Source organism: Dufourea novaeangliae, unplaced genomic scaffold (genome assembly GCF_001272555.1).
Source record: "Dufourea novaeangliae isolate 0120121106 unplaced genomic scaffold, ASM127255v1 scaffold84, whole genome shotgun sequence".
Lineage (NCBI taxonomy): Eukaryota > Metazoa > Arthropoda > Insecta > Hymenoptera > Halictidae > Dufourea > Dufourea novaeangliae.
This window is the reverse complement of record NW_015373964.1, coordinates 469604-488744: the sequence shown is the minus strand read 5'-3', so window position 1 is coordinate 488744 and position 19141 is coordinate 469604. Positions and strand designations below refer to the sequence as shown.

The 19141-nt window shown below is 46.6% G+C and overlaps 1 protein-coding gene across 1 annotated transcript in view; it reads right to left on the bottom strand.

Moving 5' to 3' along the window:
* Positions 1–5538, bottom strand: part of LOC107186677 (probable nuclear hormone receptor HR3) — a 15701-nt gene extending 10163 nt beyond the window's left edge. Inside the window, exon 1 of the mRNA XM_015574605.1 lies at positions 5478–5538. Within this exon, the coding sequence (XP_015430091.1) occupies positions 5478–5490 (13 nt within the window). The 5' untranslated portion in view covers positions 5491–5538. The remainder of the gene's footprint in view (positions 1–5477) is intronic.
* Between the last annotated feature and the right edge of the window lie 13603 nt (positions 5539–19141).

Genomic DNA, 19141 nt, shown 5'->3' with positions numbered 1-19141 from the left:
GGGAAAGAGAGAGACGACAACAGGAAGAGTGTGCGCGCGCGCGCGCGCCCATCGGTAGCACACGATGCACTTTCTGGTAAGCGTGTGCGAGCGAGAGCGCACACGCTGCGCCGAGACGCGACTGGGCTCCTTATCAACGGGCGCAAATACACTGCCGGACGCGCCGGGCGGCGGCGGCGGCCTCGTGAGAAGTAACGCGATTATCGTTGCCAGATCCACGCGGCTGGGATTCGCTCGATCGTGACCGCGCGCTTCCGTTCCGTTCGGGACACGACGCCTATTTAGACATTCGGCTAACGGAGAAGCGCCACGCCGTGGCCCACCAGCAGTCGGGCCTCTACGGTCGGAATTGAACGAAACCTGAGGCGTCAATGACCTCTGGGAGCTGCCTCAGCGAGCTGCTAGACACTTGGATTTTCGGAGGGTATTTTTGTATTTCAAGGATCGGGGGTGGCACCACTTGACGTTGGAATTTTGGCTTTCGAACCCCGGGGGTTACTACATACTGATTCGGGAAAGAAGGTCTTTTTGGGTTGCAGGCCTAGGGCTAGCTACCCAGTTTCTGGAAGGATTGTTCTGTTAAAAAATTCAATGATGATACTCTATTTCGATGGTGTGCTTCAATTGATAGCAGATATCGTTCTCACGCACTCGTCAAATAATTCAGTGTCAATGATCCCAGAAAGAAGGCACGTTGCGTTACTGTTGCGACACTAGGCGGTTTGATGAAACGGAATCGTGGTGTCGTTGAAGTACGTAGTAGGGGATAGGAGGCCTATGGATTTTGCTTGGACGGGTCTTGGTGTCGGACTTCAGATCACTCGGGCGATAAATGTTATTTTAAACTGTCTATTAGGGGGAGGAGGTACTCGGGTAAGTAGCGTCGGATGCTAGAGACGAGACTCTGGATATTTATCGAGTACTTGCAAACGATGGGTCGTGAGAAGGCGGACGATTATCGGGGGAACCGACCTGCACGATTAGGGTATTTCGAAACATCTTGTATGCCGTCGAATCGATCTATTTCCTAGCTTCGAGCTCTGGTCTTATCAGCGTCTCGAACGATTGGGAGCACTTCTGTTGGTAGCAAGAATTTCTCTTATACGGGCCACATTTTAACCCTTGCGTACTGTTAGGGACAATTTCACCCGAACTGAGATGTTAATTCTTAATTATATCATTTATCAGAGAAGCTTGTAATTATATTTTAACAATAGTAGTTTACATGTACAGTACATGTAAAAATACAGAAATTTATTTTCACATTTATTACAGATGTTCAATATGTCTTCCTTCCGTTTTCATATAAAACTCACATCTGCGGATCAGAGCTCGACGTACATTTTCAAATATTCCTTCCGTATCTCGTATTGCCTATTGTCGTACAGCCCTGAATCGATGTATCTTTAAATCAATTTATTCTGTTTACATTCGATATGTTGCGAAAAGACTCGCTTAGGATATAGAACTCTCACAAACACAAAAATTGATTTTACACCGAAAAAATTGAATTCAGGATTTATGTTGATTAGATATTTTTTACTCCTCACGGTGAATATTATAAGCCCCTAAAAATAACGATCAGTCTACAGGTAAGTATATTTCCGTAATTTATTGAACAGTGGACGAGGGTTAATTACTCCAACTATTGTCCATAGTAACACTGTAATTCGGTCGATTTAATTTACGACAGTGATGTTCCTTTCCATGAATAATAAAAAAGAAACAATCGCGGTTCCTATTTTGATCCGACCGCAACGTCCTGCTTTTCGACTGCTGCTTATCAGACTTGGGTTTTTTATCTGACGGTAGAAACCTGGAAACCGGGCGAGTGTTCATTAAAAAAGTTTACAAGCACTCACGGAAACGAACGGACGAAACAGACTGCAGAACACTCCAATGAGCATACGTACACATTCCCGAGAACACCGCGGACACTTCAAAGACAATTCGTCTTTCAGCCACAATCGCGCGTATAGAATACTTTGACGGAAATTTATTCGATTTGAAAAAAGCCAGCAGACACAGACGACACTGGTAACGAGCTGGTTTTAATGCACTGGTCTCAAAGATAAGCTTGTTGAATAAATTCTTCGCGATTTTGACAAAGGAAATTAAATTCTCATAAATAACGGTACATTTCCGTCAACGTGCGGTTTCCCTTATTTTCTCAAAACTCACACATTGAAGAAAGTGACTGTTTTTTTTTTAAGAGCCGACATATTTTTGAATGTAATTTATACAAAATAATGACTAGACATTACTAATCTAAATGAGAATTTTTCTAGCGTGAACGGTACAATACAAAACGCAGGACGTGGATGCAAAAAGTTTCGTAGAAACTTACAAAAAAATATCGATAAAGCATCGTTACACTCGTACAATAAATACTAAAGTTCGTTAAAACGACTGACTAAAATTGAAATCTCAAGTCAAGAAGAATTTATACGACATATTAATAACTTTTTTTAAATCATGGGTGAGGATAGCTCAACTGCCTGAGTTTTAATAACAGCGAATTTATTTCTCGTTGGCTTTCGCTCTTCCCCCTGTGCATAATTAAATCTCGTTTATCATACTCATTTTGCATCTTTATCTAGTTCCATTTTTTTTATTATTGCACAACTTTTAATTTCTGAAGCACATTCTGTACTAGGTTCAATACCAGCTTACTATGCTATACTGTCTTTTCCATTGTACATTTACATTTATTATCATCTATTCGATGCAATCGAAATTATCATCCTCCATGAAGTACAGTAGAGCATTCGATATCCGAACATCTATGCACGGGAAGAACACGTTTCAAATAGATTTTTGTTAACACTATCTGCACATGCGAATATTGTGTAATAAATAGTGATTTTTTGTTTTTATCAGTTTGCATAATCGAGTTATTACTGTACTTTCTTTGTTCAGAAAGTTTCTTTATCCGAACACTTATGCCTTCCTATTAGTTCGGAAACGGGAGACTCTAATGTACTTCCATTCCCAAAAGATGGCACAACGTGTTCGTTCGATGTCTATACAGGGTGAACCACGAATCGTGATCATTAGAGTTTACTCTGTTATTAGCAGTATGATCGAAAATGTTTTTATCAGGTATAGCATGGTTTCAAGAGAGCTTTCACATGATTGTAGCAAATTTGTTGTCAATTTTATTAATTTATTATTATTTTATATAATAATTAATATAATGTATGTAATGAAAAAATTAAGATAAAAGTTATGTTATGATACTTACCGAATTCATCTTGAAATCCTCTAACAGACAGGCGTAAAAAAATTATAGGTGTATTTGCAAAAAATTGAAGGTGACCTTGAAAAATCATGAAAAAGAAAAAGTTGACAAAAACTTTGCTATAATCACGTTAAAGCTCTCTTAAACCCATGCTATACCTGACAAAAACATTTTCGATCGGACTGCTAATAACAGAGTAGTTTCTACTGATCACGATTCGTGGTTCACCCTGTATACCGCACACCAAGAAAACTGTCACAAAAGTGGAAAGCACATAATATTTCAGCCAAAAGAAGAGAAACCGATTCATTACGTTTCATCTATTAAACAGCGTGACAATAGCACCATATCGCTCGAACTATTGGACTTGAACCTCCTCATTTTTCCGGATGGTGGATCTACATATTAAATTATATTTCACGGAATAAAATGAAAATGAAAAATCTCCAACCTGTCACACTATTCTTGCGGTTGTGCACTATATATTATTAATTGCAAACTAAAGGAAGGACTATAGAAGCTACCTGCTAACGCGTTGAAGATCAGACCTAGATGGCCGCGCATGAATGTCGTTAACGTGTCTAAGACGGGCTGTGACTCGGCCCGATAAGGTGTAGCAACGCGGTAAGAGGCCTAGCCGAGTCGAGAGGAGTGAGACAGAGAGACAGACCGAGGTCTGCGGGGGTGTAGGGGAGACGCAGAGGGGGCCTCGGGTCGAGAGGAGGGCTGGACAGCCTCCGATAAAGGGTCGTGCACCCCGGAGCGGCACGCGTGGCCGCCGCTATCCCCGTGTATCTGATTTGCTGCGACCAAACCGCGAGACGTGCGCACAGCGAATCGAATTGTTTACAAGTGACGTCGTCATGGTAATGTATAAATCTGGAGAACCGATCAGCCGGAACAGAACAAACGCAAAACGATTGCATTCCACGCGACGTACCATCGACGAGCAATCGCGACATATCTTTTGACATCCACTTCGATGGAATTTAATTTTTCACCGTGCCATACACGTGTGTCACCGAGTGTTCCCGTCTGATTTTGAAAGGTAACTCGCGAGGAGGTTTTCCCCGACGTTCGATCTGTATTTTTGCGTTGGCGACGTATACCGATGGAAACGTGGGAGAACGCTCGCGTGTCGGGTAAGTTAACGAGCGATGATAGTGGGAAACAAAGAAATTCTTTTTTTCATATCGTTGGCGATTTCATGCCGTGTCGGTGGGGTCTACCAGCTGGACGCTGACAAGGGGTATCGGTTTATTTACGGTGATAGTTTTCCTTAACGCTAGAACTATCAACAATTAACGTATATATGTATTTCCATTAGATCGATAAAAGCCACAGTTTTACGAAATTATACAGATTTATAAGCTAATCAATTTCTTCACTTATACACAGTGATGAAAAAAAGGATTCATAACTTGTAGGGTAGATTGTATTCGCCAAATGGTGAACAAACTTCTAATAATCATGGGTCGAAATGTTAATATTTTCAAAATTATAAGCAATTTTTTGTTTCGGTTAAGGGGATTGACTTTCTAGCTTCGGGAGTAATTCTTCATTGTACCGTATGGAGACAATGAAGAAAATTGTAAAAATACTAACAAAAAATTTCAGAAAACCTTCTGTAACCAGGAAAAAAAGGAATGATAAGCTAGTCAACTGTTTCCATACGGTAGGATAGCTCCCTAAGCTAGAGAGCTAGAAAGTCAATCCCCTAACCGAAACAAAAAATTCTTCATAACTTCGAAAACATTCATTCTATCTACTCTAGAATTTATGAACACCTATTTTCATCATCCTGTATCTTGTAGTAAAAATAGCGAAAAGTCTCGTAAAATGTACTGTTAACAACATTTCAATAATTTTTACAATAGTTTGCAAGCATGTCACTTTGATTGCATCGACAGTTCTAATGTTAGACGTCCTATCAGACCGCTGACAATGAAAAGGAAAACACTGTATTTTTTTCCTGATTCTCGAAAATTGTAATAAAGGAATGGCCATAATTCCTGATTCTGACATTGATGGAAGTCGATACCTTTAAATTGAACATAGTAATTGGATAATTAATCGATGTTTTATAATTGTATTGATAAATTATAATCGATTGCCCACGTGATGACGTCAACTCCGCTGATTACCGATGCGTATCAAAAGGCTAAGTAATGTAACTCCTCGGGACCTTGACAGGGGAACAAGAAAACGGAGGCTCCGATCAGTAATGTGCACTCACCATCTCTGGACATGCCGAGGCGTAGGCACTTTTGCAACCGACAGTACTGGCACCGGTTTCTGTTTACACGGTCGACCACGCAATTCTTGGCCCGTGGACATTGATAGTTAACGACCGACGACTGGGACCGCCTGAAGAAGCCTTTGCAGCCCTCGCAGGTGATCACACCATAATGGACGCCGCTGCTCTTGTCGCCGCACACCTTGCACGGGATTATTTCGATCTGGGCTGGAAAACACAAAGAAGCAGATTCTCTTTTAAGCCGAGTTGATACAGCTGATTGGATGATTTCTTACAAATCTGTCTCCTTTGTACATATTGCGTTAAGAAGAAGATTACGAAAAGATCGTTAATGTTCTTTCGTTTCGTAATGGCATCTGTAGAAATTGGTTTTAGTACTGTAAATGCCATTCGAGCCGTCACAGAAGTCAAAGTGATCAAATCAGTGGAAGAGAAAGTAGTAGCAATTGATTATGATATAAAATTTAGTTTTAAATATACAACAAAAAAAGGAGAGTCATATACTAGATTATTTGAATTTTGGTTTTCATGGCTCGGATTGACATAGTTTTATGGGTTGAAAAATATAAAATAGAATCACAATGAAATTGATCACTTTGACTCCCAAGCAGCTTGTTTATCAGTGAGTACCTCCACTATTTTTCAATAAGACTATCTTTATTGAAAGAATATAAAATATAATGGCCACACTATGTAACATGAAACAATAGCTTTTAAAATTAATATTTTTTATTATCACTTGTTGAAGATATATTTTGTCAAATACTATAATTTTTCGTTTCCTGTACCCAATTTTTTAAAAAAATGAGCACGTGAATGATATTACAGTAACAGAGATATTTTCTATTTTTAAGATTATTCATGTATGAAATATACAAGCTACGGTCAATTTTAGATCGGACCGATTGTTTTCGCGAAAACGAGTAATACATTGATCGTTTCGTCGTTTCGTCATAGCGGTACGTGTGTCAGAAAGTAGGTGTGGACCGCGTGGCAGCTTACTCCCGACTCGTCAAAGTTCATCACACCATTGGTCGTTCTCACATAGTATATTTATGGATAACCTTTCGATTGGAAGACAATACTAGACCGCGGTTACCATTGCGATACAACCGTGGCTGCGTTTAAATGCATCATGACCGGGTCCGCTAGAGTCTCTCTCGCCGAGAGATTTCGTATCGCCGTAATGGAGCGCGATAACGGGGCGATAAATTCATCGCGCTGTTTCTACTGGAAAATCAAGGCGAAAAAGAAGTGAGACGCTTTGGTACCATAAACACGATCGAATAGAAAGCCGTCTTTCATTCCCTAGTTCCTGTATTTTCTAATCGTGAATACGTCGATACATCAAAATTTTATAAATGGTGTCCTTGTTCTCTCCTAAATACGAAAACTGTAATTAAAAATGTCTTAACTTCCAACACTCCTCGAAGGATAAAATTAACAAGACATTGTAGTTTATAGAATTAAAAAACAAAAGTTTTCTTTCTCATTGACAAATTACCGATTATACAATTTCTATATAAGTACCTATATCTTCTAAATAAAATTTGTTTAATGAAGTAATATGCTATTCATTTTTAAAGAGTGTCCTCGAAGATCTTTGATTTTGCTGTTCTCATGGGACAATAATAAAATAAATGATCTGATGATTTATTCATCAGGTTCGATCGTTCTCGAGTACCTCGTATGGAATTGACTTGAAGCCTACGATCGTCCAAAACGGTGTTTTCTCGACTTGTAGCTTGAACCGGTGCTCTCGTTCTCGGCGTTTCCGGTGGCTGAGGGCTCGTACTGTCCGCCCCCCAACTTGGCCCACCGAATGTTGAGAGACTTCCCTCCATTTACGTTTCACACTCGCGTGTTTCATTTAAAATTCACTAATAACTCGTATTTGAACACATTTCGGTGGTATCTTAATTTAATCGGTTCCCTCTAATCATCTACGGATCACTCATAATTATTCACATTACACTTCTGTCTTATTTTCTACAGACCGGTAATTAAGGAAAATCGTCGCTAACAGCTTCAGCGGATGGTTTTCGTGGAATACTTTGTAGACTCGGGACGTCGAATCGATCGTTGGATCGTATATCAGGTGAACCATCGACTTTGAAACGGTTCTGCGCTATGTCCCGCGAAAGAAACGGGATACGATGTCCCCGAGAGACACGGGAACTGTTTCTTCCGCGGTCTGAAGAGGATCGTTCGTCGCGGAAAATTAGTGCTGACACGTAACCGATTCTCCCTTCTTCGATAGAGCCGCATGAGCGCAATGTACCTTTAGACTTTGCTTTCTCAAATACTTCGCCACGGAACTGTTCGAAACTTCGTGTAAAACTGTTTCAAATTACTTCAAACTTCTGTAAAAAAATATTATCTCCGTAAATCACGGTCTCAATTTTCCGTAAAAAAATTACGTTTACTCGTGTTTCCTCAATAGTTGAACCTAGTTCAAGAATATATTATTAAACGATCAGTTGAGCGTACTACTATTCGAGATTAAACATATTAATTTCAAGGCTCCCTAAAGTAATTTCCAGACGAGGCCTATTTATACGCCCTATAACCTGGATTTCGACCAAGAATACACCCCGATCCCACCCCGAAGCAACCCTAAATCATTCCCGGGGTTTATGCCCAGAGCGCGCGGCATCATCGGCGGAGAGCACGCGACAAATTCCGTCTCGAGCTAAAACCTCTCTCCCATTTTGCTCATCGATCTCCGGTCTCCTCCGTTCACGACGAGACGATCTATCGCTACGGGTAGCAATCAAAATAATACACCCCGGGGGCCGAATGGAGTATTCGTGCAATATCGGGAAAACGCGTGAAAACGAACAGCGATGAAACACCAGAGAAAGAGATAGGTACACAGAGAGAGAGAGAGAGAGAGGGACAACAGAAATACGAAACGTCAGAGGGGAAAGGAGAGAAAGAGAAGAAATGCGGCTGTTGCAGTAGCTCTCCCGTTGCCCTCTATTTTCGTTCTCAGCTCGGTAACGCCGTGTCTATATTGCGCCTGCGAGGGCGCTAAAGCGAGAGAGAAGCAAGAGGGTGCGTGTCAGTTGAACAGAGACGACAAGACTGCCCAAAGAAAGAAACAGCGACGATGTGCGCGCGCGCACTCGTCTATGCATCGCTCTCGTACACAGGCCGCGGCCCGACTACTGTTTCGGAGCGAAGAGGATTCGGTGCGCGGCTCGGAGCGGCTCTGCTATATCGTGGTTCTCTCGTCCGACAACTCTAGCGCCACGAGTAGCGTCGAGGCGCTTGCACCATACGGTCGAACATTACATAACCGAGAACGATGAACCCAGAGTACAGTCACCCGGCACGCTCGCATCTTTGACGTGCGTCATGCCGTGTTGCCTCGAGGAGAGCGCAGAACGCCGGGCTATTATACCCCCCGGAACCACCCGAAATCGAAGCCACTTTTGCGCGTTATGCCCCTCCCCCCCCCTTGCCACCTATTGTTCAGGCGTGCATCGTTGCGTTTTTGTTTCGTTCGCCGCCGCGACCGCAAACATCTACCCAGTGTAAATACACGCGATCTGACAAAGCGACTACACCGTTTGCTAAATTATGGACACAGAGGTTCCCCCCTGAAGCTCGATCTCCTAACCTGCTGAAGCTGTTTGGACCAAGTCCAGAGACATGTATAGAAAGGGACGATCAAATCCTCGTGGATAAGCAGAGATTTTTCCTCCGTCCAGGTCGAGGCGTAGTTCGGGATGTTATCGTTCGATCGAGAAACGTTTCTACATACGGGCGAACGATGTCGAGAGATTAGAGCTCAGTTATCGTACTCCGAGTCCGCTGGATCGTGGGACGCGTCTCGGAGAATAGTTCGAGTGACCGTCGTCTGATCCCTTGACGGAAATAGATAAACACTTGCGAAATATCGTTCGGAACGGACGTATCTGGAGTTTGTCGAAAGTTTCTTATGGAAATGCAATCGATTACCTTGAGAGGATGAAGAAATCTTCCAGTACCCTAAGAATCGACTACCATAAGAATCCAATACCTTGGAATTTCAATTATGGAACTAGACGATGAATCAGGGGAAAAAGGTTTGCTGAAAGGGATCTGATTCGTGGCCTCGTCTATAAATCCGGGGCAAGTTCGTCGCAATTGTTTCTTATCGAGTGTCCCCTCTTCGTGCAAGTTCGATGCTCGAAGAGATTCTCCGCGGTGGATAAATAAATCGAGCTCGACAGCGAGAAGATACCGCTACCTACGGACCCGGCGAAGTCGAAACCAGTTAATCACGCAGCTCCGTGAGTTCCCACCCGTGCGGCTGCCTTAAGGTTTTCCAGACAGACACAGAAATTGTCGGCGTCGAGTAATAGGAAAAGATAGATCGACCTAGAGGTAGATGGTATATAGAAGCGAATAGCGCAAAGACTGTAGCACGTATACCCGAAACTCCCGAAACTGAAGCAGCATGTTTGCTGCTTTGAAGTAGTCGGTGGAAAATTTTAGGACACAAATCCGCGAGCAACATGCCGATGCTAACATACCCGGAAATAACGAAATTCGAACGACTTCCTTGCCCACCGTTCGCCTCGGACCTCTTCCATCGGAGATAACTCCGAGGCGAGGGAGAAGGACTTGAAAGCGACGAACGGAGAACGGTGCTGGCGTGTCGTGAGATTTTATGACGGAAATGAGAGGATCGAAACACACGAGATGCTGGGGTCTGAAGAACCCGTTATATGTGTCTATCAACGGTCGTCTCCTAAAAGTTTCTAATTCCGGACACTTCGATGCGCCCGATAAAACCCGAGGCTGTTTGAATCAATGGAAATGTAAAACGATACCAAGATGCTCCAAGTGGAGTTTAAACCTGGCGACAATTCACCTGGTCCGATAAACATCTGACCGGGTGTTCGTTATCTCAGAAGTGAAATCGATACACTACATCGGTATGTCGAACAAATACACTAGAAATGGAATAATCTGGAAACTCTTCAACTGCGCTTAAAATGCTTGCTATCGAATAAAACCTGGTCTATACAGAGATAACAGTAGATCGGAAATACATACAGAGGAGTCAGGCAGTCGTAGTGGAGGAGACGCAATTCGGGCGTGTTTTGCGCAGAATTCAGTATAGAAAGTAGTATTGGCTGGTGATAGCAGACGCGATCTCGCACGTCTCTGTGCATAAAAATTGGGCACGCAAGTGGCTTCGGATGTCGACGGCAGGGAATACCAATCGAGAGAAACTTACTACTGTGACGAAGTGAAACAAGGAACCCGTCAACGTGTCGACCACGGACTCCACAAGAGTAATATCCAATTGTCAGAACGTGATGGCTAATCAGCGATTCGCTATCGCGCGTCATCCATCGTTTAATGTCGATAAGGGAGTCCAAGTGTCTTCCTCGTGTTACCTATACTAGCGCGCAACGCTGTCAACTTTCGACTCGTTCATTTATTGTTGTCGACGAGCGGAGAGGGGCTACTACACGGGCACGTACGCTCGAGGTACATCTCTAACACCGGAAGACGTTCCCCTATCATTTGGGACGCACCGTGTTCCCGACGAGGGAGGGAGGAAGGGGGAGGCAAGGCGGGAGCATTCACAAATACCCGATCGTTTTCACACGCGAGCGACAAACAGAGAGGCGGCTACTGTACACAGCGAATAGGCGCGCGTGCACGCGAATCGCCGCGAAACAGCCGCGCAAGCGCCGCATGTAAAACAAAATGTACACACGTACAGGCCGTGCACACGGGGGACTGACGAACGCACGCAGAGCCAGAGGCCAGAGCATTCACGCAGCAGCGGCGTATGCACGGTCACACACAGAGAAACACACATACACAGAGACGCGGGGGAAGAGGTCGCGCGTTTTCCACACCTGGAGCCTTTCCAGCCACGATGATCACACTTTGTTGGCTGCACTTAACACGCGCGAACAACACACGGAATGTGGTATCCAACGGCGGGGACCAGATTGTTCGTTCGGCGACACGTTCACACAACACTGTTCTCCTGCGTCCATCCTTGGCCGAGCGGGCGGGACCGTCTGACTGAACGTTCACGAAAAAACACTGAGTTCCGTGTCTGGGCCTCGATGAAATTCCGAGCAAACTCGAACCACGACGTTCGTGGAGAGGTGACGACGACTCGAGTGCTGTGAAACAACAGGCCACGGGAGGCCAGAGAAAGGGGAGAAAGGGAGGAATGGACAGCAGACGGAGAAAGAAAGCGAAGAGGGCCAAACGAGGAAAAGTGCTGGGTACACACGCGCGCCCGGAGAAACAACGGAGGCGAACGTACTCCTCGGCCGAGCCAGACCACTGGCACGCACGCACGCACACACGCACACGTGTGTTTGTGTGTACGCGTGTTAGCACGCGCGCACACGGAGGCCACGACGATGCCTCCACGTTTCCTTCCTCCACGGCAATTTCGGGAGTCTTGCGCACCAACGCGTTTTACTACCAGAACCGCATTTTGGATCCCGATCGAGCGTCGTCCGAGTCGCTGCAAATCGACACGCGGTAATACGACGTTCCTATACACCACTCGTCCGTCTCTCTACGGCCGTGATACACACGCTTCCTGCTCGGCCCCAGTCGGGAAAACTCGCGGAAACTCCGGCCGGCGACTTCAGCCGTATTAATATTATTTCGGTGGGATTTCGACGAACCGACGCGGTCCGAGCGTACGTTAAGTCAATTCGGGAAGGAAAGGAGACGAACAACGTGAAGAGATAAGGGCACGGGGACGAGGATGGAAAAACAACCGCGAGTAGGAGGTGGGGAAAGAAACAAAGAAAACAAGGCAGGGGGGCGCGGGTGGCGAGAGATATAACGACACAGATAGAAAAAAAATGCGGTAGAAGGAAAGAGCGGGAGTAATCGAGGGGAAAAAAAAGAAGTGAAGCCAGATAGTCGAGGGAGAAAGAGGGAGATAGAAGAAAAGGAGAGGGGACAGAAAAGAAGGGGGTGGCATGGGAGAGACAGAGAAAGAATGTTAGACGGAAGCGAGACGGAGATAGGTGTTTTTCGGGGACCGGCGTTAGCGGGCTGGCATCTCACAATATGTCAGAACTCCCCGCGTCTCCCCCACCAACGAATGACGCTGCGTCGGGTCACTGAACTGTGCGCGCCTTCGCCGATGATGGCCGCGTGCCTCACCCTTCGCTCTCCCCCACCAAACTATGTGTCGTTGCCCCCACCACCCTCGCACCGCGACCACAGCCGAACGCGACCGAGCTGCGTCGGGATGACGCGAGCCGACCCGGAATGACGCGAGCCGAGTCGGAATGACGCGAACCGCACGGAGTATCGTTCACTGCGCAACTTCGACGAGTCACGGAAACGTACGAACCGAATCACGAGCGCGTAAGGCGCGCTTTCCGATCTTGTCCCCGTGTCGACGCGCCGCGCCAACCACGCTGTGTTAACTTTATTAGTGCGGCTCGTTAAGGGCACCCGGCTCCTAAATACACGTGCGTATCGTGTTTCTCCTCGACGAATGTTCGGAAACTGTGGTCCCGGGAAGTTTCTCTTTGGGGACGACCGCGGTCGTCATCGTCGCCGCCGCCGCCACTGCGACTAATTAAAGAACCACGATGGTTTTCCGTTTACTTCCCCGACTGTTTACGACTCCAACTTTGATTGAGTAGTCGCCACGCGGTGATACCCCGAATGAGAACGCGCCGCCGGATTTGGGAACGGGGATATAATGGAATTAGAGATGCTCTCTGCTCCTCACGAGAGGGATTTTTACGAGCAGCTTTTCCGACTAACGAGCGTCCCAGGGCGTTTTATTGTTGGTATAATTTGATAGGGATGTAGATACGTCAGCTTTATAGGCGTACCTCTACCTCTATGAAATTACACCGTGGTGATGGGTATCTTTGTGAGATACCTTCATTCGTCGCGTTTGGTGGGAATATGATTTTCAGATGAATTATGCATTTTATAGGTATGCTTCCTCCTTTTAGTTTTTACAATGTCGTACACGTGAACGTAGTATGTAAAACGATGTATAGGAGGCACAATGCTATATTTCATGTTTATCTAAGGAAACGGAAACGCAAAGGTTTTGTAGCCTTTGCATCATTGCACGGTCGGAACGCGAGAATTACTCACGGGTCTGTTACTACGTCCGTTTCACAAGTTTTCTTTTTCAATTGGACTATTGCATCTCGGGTTGGCGCAGAATTGCTACACGGCGCGTAACAATCGGTTTTAATTTATATTCAGTGTTAATGCGATTCTACGATCGGCGTACGCTTTAGGCATTTGTGCCAAGGTCACTTTCATTTTTGTCCTGCGCATAATGCACTTAATGCAACGCGCGCCGCGAGCTCACTGAAAAGGATTTTGATTCGATGCTTGATTCTTTTTTTTTTACACGCTGTTGCATTTGTCACTGTCCATCACCAGTCGTATCAGTATCATTGATGTTTCGATGTTCCATGACAGGTGACCATATTTACCAATCCGATAGACATCAATCTTTCCCTTTCCAAACATCGAACTATAGTCAAACGACAAAAAGATACGTAACATTCCCATTCGTTCTTAGTCTACCTATTGACATTACAATCACGCAACGTCGTCGTCCTTCCTCGTCCATTCTCCTTCACCTAAACACGTACGCATATATTTTCGAGAAATCCAATCTCCTCCCCCCGTACACAACTACATTTGGCCCTCACAGCATGAATTTTCGAGTTATTACCTCTCTCTTCCAAAACATCATCCCCCTTTTTTTTTTAGACACATTATGTCCTTGTCTATCCTTCCCTCTTTCACACCCTCTGCTTCTCCAGCCTCGCCACCTACATCCGAATAACTCCTTTAGAGGTTCGTTCTTTCTCTTGGACACGCGCGCGCCTATCCCCACCGTTGTCGGAACTCTCTCCCTACCCGTTTCAGCTAACGCTCCCCGTCCTTCTTTCTCTCAAACCTTCCCCCCACTAACCCCCACCGTATTATTGTCTCTGCCCCCGCTGCCCCCCAGGCATCGCCTTCTCTCACTTCAAGCCGTTCCCTCGGTCGTCCTCCCCCCCTCCCCCGCCAACCATGTCCCTTTCGCTCCTTCTCTCGTTTATTGCATAACCGTGCACGAGGTTGCCAACCTGCGCCGCGTAATACTCTATAAATACGTTTCGCAAATAAATAATCTCCCCGGCGATATGTCTCCTCGCGTCGTTCCAGTGCTACGAAATGTCGACGACGACCGACGACGCCGTACGTCGCGGCTGGAATTTACACGATGAAAATGGCCCGATAGCTGGAACCGATAAGCGGGCGCACACCACGATAAGCGGTGTTGCGCGGCCGTAGTAGGCATACACGGTTTACTTATGTATGTACAACGGTAGAAAGCCACGAGATGCGTGCACGCATCCGACGTTGTTACACGACATCTTCGTGTGCAAAGTACGTAAACCACGACGACGACGACGCGTTCGAAGTTACTCTCGCGAGCTAGCACTTCTGCGTCGCCCACTCCGTCCGCTGTATTTTGTAAGAGACGACGGCAAGACTGATCGATCCGCTGGCGCATTATGTAATTTGGAGTTTCGACCGGTGTTTCCTTCACTTGACACCTCGTAACGAGCCGCGATCACTTATCAGTGGACTTCTAATTAATGGTGGATCAATTTGAAAATTGAAATATAATTTTTAACTTCCTTCTGACGTCTACCTGTAACTGCGGTCTTTAAAGCCTGATGAAAATCGTCAGAAAATCGTTACCTTCTCAAAAGTTCCGTCTGGCTGCAAGTTACATAACGAAAACATTTAAGGTCTCTCCGTTCAATGTAAACCTGTTTCAGTCTCGTTTCTTTTGCTCCGACGTTCACGAGACGAGGGTAATTCGGCGTTACACTCGGCGCAACAGTAGAGGAACATTGCAGCTTTTAGCATGCTGCTCGGATGCCCGTTTATGTACCGGTCGAAGGCCGTGCGCGCCGTAAATGGTGAAAAATCGCGCGCAGATCCACGAGTGAACTCGGAATCGCCGTGAAGGATGAGCCACGGGAACCAATCCCAGAGCACGCCGACTGATCAGCTGTCCCGCGGTAAATTTACCACCAGGTGAATCAGAACGGTGCGCCGTAAAGATACCAGACGGCCGGAGTTTCGATGTTCACCAGGGAGACGTGGACGAAGTACAACGGGATGTCGAAACCCCCGTGGTTCGAACGGTTGTAACTCCGTTAAGCCCGGCGACTTGGCAGAAATTACACGGGGCCCCGAAGTTGATGTTTATTTCCATGACACTTAGGAACTCGCTACGAAGTTTGTTGTCCCCTCTGCGGCCCCGCCAAATGATGTCAGACATCGTAGCGAGGAAACGAGCGAGTGACAACATTAATTCACGCTGTCTTCTAGCGACACGCTTCAGCGGAGAGGCGAATCGTCCCAGGCGTTGTCAGTCTGGTCGAACGACTAGACAATTTATTTACACAAATTGTTAAAACATCAAATTTTCGACGTTCAGCTCAGTCATTTATCCTGTATCTACTCGTGTCGTAGATTGATCAGTTTGTGTGAAGCTTAGGAAAATCATCATTCTTGGATAATACTAAAATGTTCGTCTTACTGTTTTATCTTTCGAAAATCACCATGTCCAATTCCGAAGTTACAACACGCTCCATCTGATTCACGTACCAATCGCAACAAACAATCAGCAACAGAACACGTTGCACAGCTACTTCGTTACCAAGATCCAGAAATGGTGTTTTATTTGCAGAATTCCCGAGGCAATGTCTCCGGACCCTTCTAAGTTGTTTCAGACAATAACGGCGTTACGTAACCCGTGACTTAATCCGTCGGCGTTTAAAGGGTGACGCGATAAACTTTCGAGTTCCACGCACCCTAATGAGAATTGTTTCGCGGAGGTCTACGATACACACCTGCGAGCGGGCTGGCTGGAAATTTAATGTACCGAGTGGTTTTTTTTTTCTACTCTTTTTTTTTTCACCGCGCAGCGCTGACTCCCGACGGCTTATCGCGAATCAGGATTCAGCCAGGGGAAAAAAACGGGAGGTTGGCTGCACTCCGTTTATCCAAATATCTTTTTTATTGCTTTCTCTCTGCTCCTCGGTCCGCGGTAGACAGCCCGCGTTGCGTGCAGCCGCTGAAGCGAGCGCACGTTTGTCGTCGGGAGTCGGCGAGCGGCGTGAATCTCGGAATGAATGTAGGTCAGGCTATAGAATAATCAGCATGGAGGTAGGTTCTTATGAACCGGTGCAAGCGTTCCGCGCGCTTTTAATATTTCGCTTCCTTTTTTTCTTTTTGTCCCCCCGCCCCCACTCTCCATCCCTCTATGACGTGCGCCACATATTCACGGAACTACTGAAGAATAGATGAAGTTTTTCCAGTAAGTGACACACTGTAGGTGCAACGACCACGATCGTCGAATCGCACGGTTGTGCACCGTCGTGAATTCTATCGAGGTTACCGATATAACATGCTTCGTATCGTGTCTTATCTTTTACGGTGACAATATGTTGTTTGACGTGAGTTGCAAGAACGGTGGAAAAAAAGTCTGCGTAACGTTTCTCGGAAAAAGTTACACTCCAACGTTCTTACCAATACCTGACACTTGGTTTACCAAGTCCAGCTCACTGGATGGGTACCTTGAAAGCGTTAAGTGCAACACACGTATAGCATTACTATCGACCGAGTGGATCCTCCGTGCTCCTGGTCTTCCCGACGCCTACGCCCATGCAACCCCCGGCTAAAGATACACGACACAAATATAGCGTGATGATCTCCGGAAATAAGGAGCTGATTACGTAGCAGAACCAAACGCGATGCAGATTTCATCGGTTCGGAGACATCGAACACATGGAACTTCCGAGTTATCGGTCTTCCACCGCCCACACACCCTCGCGCCTCGCCTGTTCCATGATACACACCAGACGAAATACGACGCGCGATGATCTCCGGAAATAAGAAAACAATGTAGCGAGGACAACTGAATGAGTAGGGGGGGGGGGGGGGGCGCGAAGGTGGGCAGATTTCATCAGTAGGGGGCCATCGAATAGTAACTCTACTCATTTATCTTCCCATCGCCTACGTACGTACATCGGCCGTCAGACACAAATGCGACGAAATCTACTGCGACAGAAGGCGATCGGTCGCGATCCGCGAGGATGACCGATCTCGTGGATTACGTAATGCTTTTGATGCGGGCACGGGATAGATGTAAACGGTCCTTGGGGCCACGCATAGTGCGCAACCGCGAAGGAGTCCCTGCTACGGCCCGCAGACAAGAATGACCGTTACAGTTTCCTTAAGCGAATTCAGATGTAGCAACGCTTGCGACATTACAACGCCGGCATAGACAGAGGGTATACATATACGCGTATATACGCGGCGCAGCACCAGGGCGGTCGATCGACGACTGCCCAACCGGTGCCAAGATCGCTCGAAAAGATTTTTGAATTTGGGCCGGGCCGGACGTGAATAGCTCGGAAACGCATCGGCCGATTCAACCGGCCTAAACATTGTCTTCCGTTTTCTCGCGCGGCCATTCATCACGTATTTTCGTCGCACGCGGTCTGCCGGGGACGCGTGTGCATCGCGGATAAATTGTAGCCCGTTACCGCGCCGATTTATCGCGTCGTCTAACGCCATGCACCGGTAACCACTGATATACCCGGCGAACTGATTTGCATCTCGTTGTCGACGGCCGTGCGCCGCAACACGACCGCTTTGCGTCTCACCGGGGCTTATAATGTTCGATGATTGTCATCTGAGAACCACGGTTCGTGACGGGTAACGGTGGAGACTTTTCGTCGATACGACGAACCAGAGAAGGAACCCACCTAGGTAGCTACACAGTCGTAAGAATCGATCGATGTTCACGCTATATATTTCCTGCATTGAGAAACGGTACATACGGCTAGGACAGCGTATACACCAGCGACATCTGCTATTCGAAAACGCCGTACGATCCGAAAACGTGTCGGGTCGGGTGTTAGTACGCGGCGGCGGCGGCGTGCCGCACTCTCTGAGCGGTACATTTTGCTTCCCGTCCTCCAGACGATGTTATCTCGCATTAACGCAAGCCGCTTCGATTTTACGAACTGCCCAGCCGCGTGCATGCTATCCGTGAGTCTTCTATCCTATAAGCGACGACTAATAGCCGCGCTATATCACACGGCGTCGATTCGATGCCGAGTTAACGTCTATTACCCCGTGTACACGGGTTAACATAAACACCGTTCGCGATCGAATACGACGTTTCCGCCTCCCGTTGCCCCCGAGAGAAGGGGGTGGGTGTAGGGTCGCGTTTATAATTAGGTTCTTCGAACGTGTAGCCGGCCAACGAAAAGCGCCAGGACAGTTTCTCATGCGAGAAAAGTCAACGTTTTTCCAGCGGTCAATACGGGAATCTAACTGGCGACCGGGTGTCGGAAGGTTAGTAACTTGGTCAACGGTGAACGACCGAGGGTGGCGACTGCGCATGCGCCGGTACGCCGGTGACCCAGATGCGCGCAACGTGATTGCCGTTCGGCCGTTCTCGCCGATTCTCGGCGACCCTCGGGGCCTCTCGCGGTCGCCTCGCGGTTGACCCACATCGCTGCTACTCGCGGCACTCGCCACCGGTCGCGCGCTGTTCGCGCCACTCGCTTCTTCTCCCTCTGTCACTCTAT